Source organism: Dipodomys ordii, unplaced genomic scaffold (genome assembly GCF_000151885.1).
Source record: "Dipodomys ordii isolate 6190 unplaced genomic scaffold, Dord_2.0 Scaffold30, whole genome shotgun sequence".
Lineage (NCBI taxonomy): Eukaryota > Metazoa > Chordata > Mammalia > Rodentia > Heteromyidae > Dipodomys > Dipodomys ordii.
The window spans coordinates 12,115,038-12,124,597 of NW_012267246.1; the positions used below are offsets into that span (position 1 = coordinate 12,115,038).

Here is a 9,560-nt window from a genome sequence, read left to right on the forward strand (position 1 = left end):
AGACTCTTATACCATTATATATCCTATGCTACTTCTGTGTAACTTTTGTATCTGAAAGCAATTGATCAGAAATCAATCGTTTTGTAGATTGCTGTATACATATTTGAGGATAGCTGTATAAATATTTCAGATACAAGTTAAAAAAAACTATTTCAAAAAATTCTTCCGTTGGCTTTGTTGTCAGACGTGTTTTTCTAGGGCTGGAGATCAAGCCCAGGGCCTTGTGATGTAGCACCCAGCTCCATCCCAGCCCGTGTCTTTCTTACGTGGCACTGAGAGCACACTGCTTCTCCGAAAAGTCCCGGTGATGTGAGCCGCCACTTTCTGAGGTCCTCGTTCTCTCATTAAAGAGGGAGAGCCGTATTGCTTTTCTAAAAGAGACAACACAGCACTGTCAAACTCATTCTTGAACATGGCACAGTTCCCAGCTATTGCAAATTAGGCCTTATCAGCACCTATTTCCTATGCTACTTCTGTGTAACTTTTGTATCTGAAAGCAATCAATCAGGAATCAATCATTTTGAAGATTGTTGTATACATATTTGTAGAGAGCTGTGTAAATATTTCAGATAATAGTTAACAAGTTATTTCAAAAAAATTCTTCCACTGGCTTTGTTTGTCAGACTTTGTCGTCAGAGTTGATTCCATGAGAGCCACAGAAAAACCCATATTTTAGTACAATAATCAATGTAATTTAATTTATGTCTAGTTTGAAAAGTACTGTAGATAGAAAGAATGGTAGTAATATGTATTATAAGTTATCAGCATCATAGAGGTAAGCTCCAAATAGAGTAGAACAAAGTGAAGCTTCTGAACACTTTCAAAGAAAGAAAGAGGAAAGGAAAGAAGGAATGAAGGAATAAAGAAACTGTAGACTTGTAATAATCCTGTGAAGCAGTTCAGAGTGTGCAAATAACCAAGTATTGGCAATGTTTTACTTTACATATATTTAGAGCATGGCACCAATGGCTCATGCCTATAATCCTAACTACTCAGGAGGCTGAGATCTGAGGGTTGCAGTTTAAAGACAGCACAGGCAGGAAAGTCCATAGACTCTTATCTCTAATTATCAGAAAAGCTGGGAGTGGAGCTGTGGCTCAAATGCAAGAGAGTGCTAGTCTTGAGCACAAAAGCTCAGGCCCTGAGTTTTAGCCCCAGTACCAGCACACACACACACACACACACACACACACACAGAGAGTTATATTTAGAAAAAAATAGTGATACCAATTTTTATCATCTCCACTATCTTGCAAGCTACTGATCCATGATAAACCATTGTCCATAAATGCTGTAACATCCACAGTCACCCAACATTCCCTCCATTGCCACAAAAAGAACAGGGATTGGCATGCTGGTTATAGAATCCAATGTATGAGTAAGTAAGTTGCTTACAACAGAGCATAAATGAACAAGTAAGATTATCGACATCATCCAAAGTACCATAGAGTAACTTACAAATACAATAAAGTTCTCTCTTTAATAAATTAGCTTACACCAGGCACCGGTGGCTCACGCCTGTAATCCTAGCTACTCAGGAGGCTGAGATCTGAGGATTGTGGTTCAAAGCCAGCCTGGGCAGGAACATTTGTGAGACTCTTATCTCCAATTAACCACCAGAAAACGGGAAGTGGCGCTGTAGCTCAAGTGGTAGAGTGCTTGCCTTGAACCGAAGAGCTCAGGGACAGGGCCCAGGCCCAGAGTTCAAGCCCCACGTCAAACCAAAAAAAAAAAAAAAATTAAATTATATTCAAGAAGACGTCTCTCTATATCATACAGGCCTACATGGAGTAGCCACTGACTTCACTGAGTGAGGAAGGCGGGCATGGATAGGAGAAAGACATTCCTACACAGCCTAAGCAGAGGCCAGAGGTAGGCGGCACAGCGCAGCCTGGGACAGGGCCTTACAGGATTCAGGTCTAGACTCAGGGAGAAGCCAACACAATGGAGCTCTAATGTTAACCTAGAGACTCACAGAACATGTTGTTCAGGAAAGCAAAGAGATCCACGTTCCACATTAGGCCAGTTTCTTATGTATAGGACGGCTCACGGGATAGATGGCGGGAGGGCCATGTGATGGCAGAGAAGGAATAGTTAGGCTAACAGGTGAGTGTAATTGGTCAGGATCAGAGCAGTCGGCCTTCATCTAGGCTGACAGCACAAGGGACCAAAAGGAAGTGGGACTTTTTTATTGAATAAGAATGAATGGAAAATGAGAAATCTCTTTCCTCAACCTGGCGTTACTTATAAATTATTATCATTATTATTGTTGTTGTTGTTGTTGCTGTTGAAGCAAATTCTCCTCAAAGCAACAATCTCTTGAGTGAGTAACTGAGAAATTTGATAAAACTGTAGAGTTAGAGATGGGGTAAGAAAGATGAGGATAAATCATTAGTGGGGGGGATGATAGACAAATGGACAGAGCAAATCCTTCTGAGAAGGTGGAAAAAGTTAAACAATACATGCTGGCCCTCCTGCCATTTCACTCATCCAGGTTCCAGACCCTTCAATAGAGCAAAACTGCTTCTTTTTTTTTTAAAGTTGTATTGCTGAACATTAATTGTACAAATTGATGAGTTTCATTATGACACTTTTATACATACATAAATACACTTTCATTACATTTACCCACTCTCGTTCTTTCCTCTCCCCAAATAGTCCCTATTCTACTTTCACATCTTTTGGAGGGTGGGGGGAGGAACAAGATTCCACACATGGAAGAAAACATTTGATATTTGTCTGTCTGAGCTTTAGTGCTCCATCCTTATTTCTTAAAAATGATAGCATTTAATTATTTGTTCATGCTTGTATAATGTTGCATTGTGTGTATGTGTGTGTGTATGGGTGAGTATGTATCACTTTATTTGTTTGTCTGTTGACAGTCACCAACGCTGATTTCATACTTGACTATTATGAGTAGTTCTGTGAAAAGCACAACTATGCATTACCTTTCTTGTGTGCTGATTGAGATTCTGTTGGATCTGGACCCTGGGATGGTGTAGCCTGATTATGTGGAAGTTCTATTTGTTGTTGTTGTTGTTGGTTGTGGGGCTTGAACTCTGATCCTGGGCACTGTTCCTCAGCTCTTCAGCTCAAGGCTAGCACTCTCCCACTTAAGCCACTGCACCACTTCTGGTTTTCTGAGTGGTTAATTGGAGATAAGAGTCTCACAGACTTTCCTGTCCAGGCTGGCTTTGAACCACGATCCTCAGATCTCAGCCTCCTGAGTAGCTAGGATTACAGGCATGAGCCACCAATGCCTGACCTAATTTTAATTTTTGAAGACCCTCCACACTGATTTCCATAGTGGCTGAACTAATATAAAGTCCCATTTACAGTGTGTAAGTGTTCCTTTGTCCTGTATCCTTGCCAAAATTGGTTCTTTTTTTTTTTTTTGTCTTCTTGCATAAGGTAGAATCTCTGTGTGGTTTTGATTTGCATTTCCTTTATGGCTAAGGATGCTGAACATTTTTTCATGTATTTATCAGCTATTTGTGCTTCTTTTGACAACTACATATTCAGTTCATTTGCCAGGTTATCAGTTTGTTAGTTCTTTTTGTACCAGTCCTAGGGCTTGAACTCAGGGCCTGGGTACTCACTGTTCCTTAGCTTTTTTGCTTAAGGCTAGTGCTCCACCACTTGAGCCACAGTTTCAATTCTGGCTTTTTGTGGAGATTCAGTTAGTGGCTTGAGACAGTGAATGACATAGCCCATAGTCTGGATTGGGGCAGAGAAGGAGAACAGAAAGCCATGCACCCTGCTCTGAGGTCAGTGGTAGCAAATTAAGATAACAACAAAAAATGACTACCTTGAATTGCAGGAGTGGTTTCCTCAAAGGTTCTCAAAACCATCTGCAAACAGTATTGAGTAAGCTTGTTAATACATGTTTTACTTATGACAGCATACCTATAGCTCTTCTTACTGAAGTCTAACAGTTGCTTCTGTATAGCTGTGTGCGGTGGGTGATCCATTCCCCACCTTTACTTCTAGGTTGGTCATGGAACAAGTGGGTTTCTGGGGTACCCAGGTAGATAAGATTTCATTTCCTATGGAAATAGCATCACAGGATACATCTGAGTTCTGCTCCATAGACCAGGAGCAAACAGAGCAAAATACAACGGCTATCAGAATCATATCTGCCTCCTCCCTGGGAGAGAGGAGATACCTACCAATGCTGGCCTGTGTGGGGTTTCCTAATTTATACAGAATGACCTTTGTGGGAGAATAAAAGACAACTATTTTTAAACTTTATCTTACAAAGAAGGAAGCAGCCAGAGGCTGTTTTGATTTGATCTAAAAGTAACATTATACAACCATATTTCGTAAAATCAAATGCAGTATTTTGGCCAGAGATCCTATTTTAACAACTTCCATAAACCGATAGTCTTTGTGTGGATGTGGGTACTGTGGCTTGAACTCAGATTCACAGTTAGCTTTTTTCCTTCAAGACTGGTGCTCTACCACTTAAGCCATGCCTCCAATTCTTGCTCTCTGCTGGTTAAGTATAGCTAACAGTCTCATGGACTTTCCTGCCTGGGCTAGCTTCAAATTGTGTTTCTCAGATCCCAGCCTCCTGATTAGCCTTATAATTTGTCATTTTACTGACTAAAGTTCCCAAATTGTCTCATTTCCCTTTCTTCTTCTATGCATACAAAAATAAAGTTGCATTTACTTCCAGAGATCGAGGAAGAAGATAAAACACCAGCTTGTCCCCTTTTGTTTTCTAAGTGCAAACAAAAATCACACCCATCCTTTATTACTAAGAATCCTTGAACACTTTACCTTGTTTCCTCATAAAATAAAAAGGCTTAGATGAGGGGGTATAAGTCTGGATTATGTGTATGACTATGAAATCTGAAGAACTTGCTTCAACACACTGGGCCTCTGTTTCCTTATTTACAAAATGCAAAGTCTACACTAGATATAATTTTCCTCTGGCCAGATACACTGCTGATGAGATGACCCACCTTTCTAGTAAAGTGCTCCAGTCGCTGCTTTACCAGCCAGCATGGACTGTTCATTGCTCCTTCATTGCCGGAGCTCCAAGGGACAGCTTCCTCTAAAAAGCAAGCCGTGATACTTTCGGAGTACTTCTCCTGCATCTGCGGGGAAAAATAAAACAACATGATGCCCACATACTTTTTCTGCTTGCTTGCTTCCTTCCTTCCTTCCCTTTCTCATGCCAGTTCTGGGGTTTGATCTCAGGGATTTCAGTCTCACCTGGCTTTTTTGCCTAAGGCTGGTACTCTACCACTTGAGCACAGCTCTACTTCTAGCTTTGTGCCAGTCTTATAGACTTTCCTGCCCAGGCTGGCTCTGAACTACAGTCCTCAGATCTCAGTACCTAGGATTACAGGTGTGAGCTTCCAGTACCCAGTACCCAGCCTTTTTCTCTTTACACAAGTGGAAGTGACAACAGCAGACATGAACCAGAGAATCAGACTGAGTTTTGCTACTGTGGATAAATCCATGCTGTCTGTGAATGAGAAACGCCATGCTACCCTTCATCCATTGACTACAAGAAAGCAGGTGGGTATAGGGGAAGGGTATAGCTGTGGGCCAGGCATGCCAGTGGACAGTGACCTCTCTGCCCTACCTCTCACCAGCTCCCCATCCCTCTTGCTCTCCTCTTCTGCCTGTGAACTGCCTGCAGTGATGTCTGAGGTCTCTTCCAGCTCTAACAAGTGTGAATCTATCTCACCCTAAAGCTAAAACACAACTAAATACCATGCAGGCAATGGAGACAGCTTAAATGCTAACATCTTCAATACAGCCTGTGCAACCTTTTGCAGCAGAGGTGATGTTCTGGTGTGTGTGTGTGTGTGTGTGTGTGTGTGTGTGTGTGTGTGTGTGTGTGTGTGTGTGTCTTATACTGGGGCTTGAACTCAGGGCCTGGGTGCTGTCCCTTATCTTTTCTTGCTTGGAGATAGTGCTCTATAACGAGCTACAGCCCTACTTCTGACATTTAACTGGTTAAGTGGAGATAAGAGTCTCATAGGCTTTTCTGCCCAAGCTGGCTTTGAACTTCAATCCTCAGATCTCAGCCTCCTGAGTAGCTAAGATTCCAGGTGTGAGCCATCAGCACCCAGCAGAATGTCCTGTTTCTTAGTTTTCCCTCTGGCAGCTCAGTAAGTTCTAGCAACAAATGTGATTTCTCTTCCTTTGAGGGCAGTGGCAACTAGATAGGCTGCCCCTGGAACTTGGCATGGGGCTCAACAATTAATTATCCATACTCCCTAGTGACTTGCCTGCCAGAAACTCTGCATACCATTGTAAGGTTTTCCTCTTGCTAGAAAGTAAGCATTTGTAATAGCTCCATTTCTGTCAACAAAATCCTAACTCTCATAAACAAACACTTGCTCGGCTCCCCTCCCCTGCCACAAGCACACATTCAACACATCTTAACTAGGGCAGAACTCCTTTTATTATTATTATTTATTATTTTTTATACTTTTAGAACTCCTTTTTTCTACCAAAGGAAATTTGAATATTTACAATGTCATTCTCAGGCTATACAAAATGGTCAATAGAGGTCAACGGGTTCTCAGGCAGCCACGGAGAAATAGACCAGAAGCAGTTATGCAGGTACAGTGGCCCACACTTGTAATCCTAACTACTCTGGAGGCAGAGATCTAAGGATGGAGTTGAATTGGAACAATCAAATTCACATGAGGTACATGGCATGCATTTCCCTAACAGACAAGTGACACTCTCTGACTTTTGTGTGGGGATAGGCAGTACTGGACTTGAAGGGCCTCAGGCTCTTAATTAGCTTTCTCCCTTAAGGCTAGAGCTTTACCACTTGAGCCACACCATCACTTCTGGCTTTTTGGTGGTCAGTTGGAGATGAGAGGCTCAGGGACCAGCTGGCCTCCAGCTGTGGGCCTCAGATCAGCCTTCTGAGCAGCTAGGATTACAGGCACCGACATGAACTCTTGTTCCTAGTAGTCAGACCTGCATTTTTAGCAGAACCATCCCTGAGCAAAGTAGAAATTTGATTTGCTGTCATATCTACAGGAAACATCCAATGCTGAGTATGGAACTTGAAAAAGTTCAAATAACTTCTACAGGAACCATAAAATGCTAAGTCTAGAACTTGGAAATGGCTCAAATAGTGGCTTTATTACAGGCGTTGGCTGTGGTACACTCACCATGTCCAAGGAGAAGGTACAATGTCAGCCCTTTGCACTCAGACAATTGCCAACCCAGAGCCACCTCAGCAATAGACCCAAAGCATACATCAAAGATCTGCTTATATTTCCATGACCCACAGGTGCAGACGGAAAAGAAACCTGATATTTCAAGACTGAATCTGATCTCAGTTTAACTGCTAGATTGGGAAAGCTCGGCTTGTGGATGTGAAGTTTTTTTCCCCCTATTTATTTAATCATATTTAAGAGAATCTCAACTGTGGTTCAAGTGAAAGAACCCCAGCCTAGCAAGTGAAAGCCCTAAGTAAGCTTACTGCCTGGTACTTAACCCAGTGACTGGACAAAGAATATGGTGTGTGTGAGTCTGGGGGGTGGGGAGAGAAAGAGAGAGAGAGAGAGAATAAAGAAGAATGGAATTATAGCATTTGCAATAAAATGGATGGAATGGGAGATTATCATGTTAAGTGAGATAAACTGAGCTCAGAAAGATAAATAATGCATGATTTTCCTCATATGCAGAATCTACATTTGAAATAATGACATTGTTAGCATTATCCCCACCGCTGGTCCTCAGCTCCACCCAGACCTGGAGTTCCGGCCATACAGCTGGCCACTCTTTCTCTTTGCCCAGACCCACCTGTTCACACAGTTACCTCACTACCTGCCCCCAGACCCACTAGCCACTTGGATAGGGACAGACGCCATGTGCTTCCTTTCCCAGGAAATATGGCCCCTCTAATAAACCGTATAATCTTTCTCCTGTGCCTGCCTGCCTCCTCTTGGTCTCCTAGGATGGTTGTGAAGAATTACAAACATGACTGGAAAAGGGGGGTCTGCTTGGGAGTGGGGCACCAGCAAGTGGGGAGAGTGAGAAAGGAGAGTGTGTTGGGAGTGAATATTACAGGGTGTATATGTATGAATTGTATATGCTACATGAAAATATAAGTGTATGAAGCCACTGAAAGCTGTTAAGAAAAAAAAGGAGGGAGGAGGGTCTAAGATATTTAGTATCAATGGGGAAATTATGTTGTAAATGTCACAAAGAAACCTCTTTGTGGATACAGGTGGACCCATTGTGCCGGGTACAAGTCGTTATGTGGAAAACGAACTTTACAACTTTGGTGGGGGGGGAGGGGGGAGGATTAGGTGTAGGGGGAGGGGAAGGGATGGGAAGAGGAAACAAAGAAGGAGGCTACAATGCTTGATAAGAAATGTACTCATTATCTTGCCCATGTAATTGTAACCCCTCTGTACAGTATTTTCACAGTAAAAAAATTAAAATTAAAATTAAAAAAAAGAAACCTCTTTGTACAGTGAAGTGTTAAAAACTTTCCAGGCTCATGACTATCACTAATGGCTCATGCCTGTAATCCTAGATACTCAGGAGACCATCCGGGGCAGAAGAGCCCTTGAGACTCCATCTCCAAAATAACAAAAAGTAGGACTGGAGGCATGGCTCAAGTGGTAGAGACCAAGCAGAACAAGCTTGAAACCTTGGATCTAAAACCCAGTACTAGTAAACAAAACAAACAAAACAATCGGAAGCAAAAAGAAAAAAGGAGCATAACTCAGACAGCACTCACAAGCAGTGCCATTGCTAATACTGCAAATCACAGATCATTTGAAAGACAAAAGCCATAACCATCCTCAGGCCTTTCAGCTGCACTTGGTCCTCACAATCCTGTAGTCTACCCACAGATCCACAACAAAACTTTCCAAAAAGAGCAGGCTGAGAACCGAGGAAAGAGAGATGACTGCATTGTACTCACCTGCTTCAGCTCATTGGAGAAGTATATGTATGTCACAGCCACAGAGAAAGCCTGCAGGACTACCTGCAGGAGTATGGAGAAGACGAGAATGAGCCCAAACGTCTGCCTGAGGCTGGGGTCGGCTGGGGGCCGCAGGGACGCCATGATCTTGCCTGTGCCTGTCTCCCAGCGAGTCATTTGCAGGGATGAACTTCTCTTTAGTTTAGTTTCCTGACCAGGAAATGACCAGCGCCACCACCACACACACGCGCACACGCACACACACACACACACCCCTACAGAAAAACAAAACAGAAAGTTCATCCCCCAACGATTCTAAATCTAGTATTTACACAAGAGAGGGAGCAGATAAACACTCCTTAAATAAACGCATTAAGTCCAGCCAGCTTCTTGCTGCGCTGCATAGACCCTGGCACAATCTGAGCAGCTTCAGGCTAGACCAATGTGGTGCTATCTTCCCCTCCCCACACCGGCTTCCAATTTCTGAGGAGCAGGAATGGCTGCATTTGTTTTTTATACACCACTCCCCTCCCCCTCCCCCACAGCAAGCCAGAGCTATATAGTACTTAGAACTTTACAGCTTTCCTGGATCCTCCATCTGTTTTAATGATATTTTCTAAGAAGATTTAGGGAATTTACT

The 9,560-nt window shown here is 42.7% G+C and overlaps 1 protein-coding gene across 1 annotated transcript in view; it reads right to left on the reverse strand.

The window, feature by feature from the left end:
- Window positions 1-9,118, reverse strand: part of Tnfsf10 (tumor necrosis factor (ligand) superfamily, member 10) — an 11,753-nt gene extending 2,635 nt beyond the window's left edge. Inside the window, exons 1-4 of the mRNA XM_013016193.1 lie at window positions 8,921-9,118; window positions 4,968-5,102; window positions 3,809-3,851; window positions 267-371 (exon numbers count right to left, since the gene is read on the reverse strand). Of these exons, the coding sequence (XP_012871647.1) occupies window positions 267-371; window positions 3,809-3,851; window positions 4,968-5,102; window positions 8,921-9,097 (460 nt within the window). The 5' untranslated portion in view covers window positions 9,098-9,118. The remainder of the gene's footprint in view (window positions 1-266; window positions 372-3,808; window positions 3,852-4,967; window positions 5,103-8,920) is intronic.
- Between the last annotated feature and the right edge of the window lie 442 nt (window positions 9,119-9,560).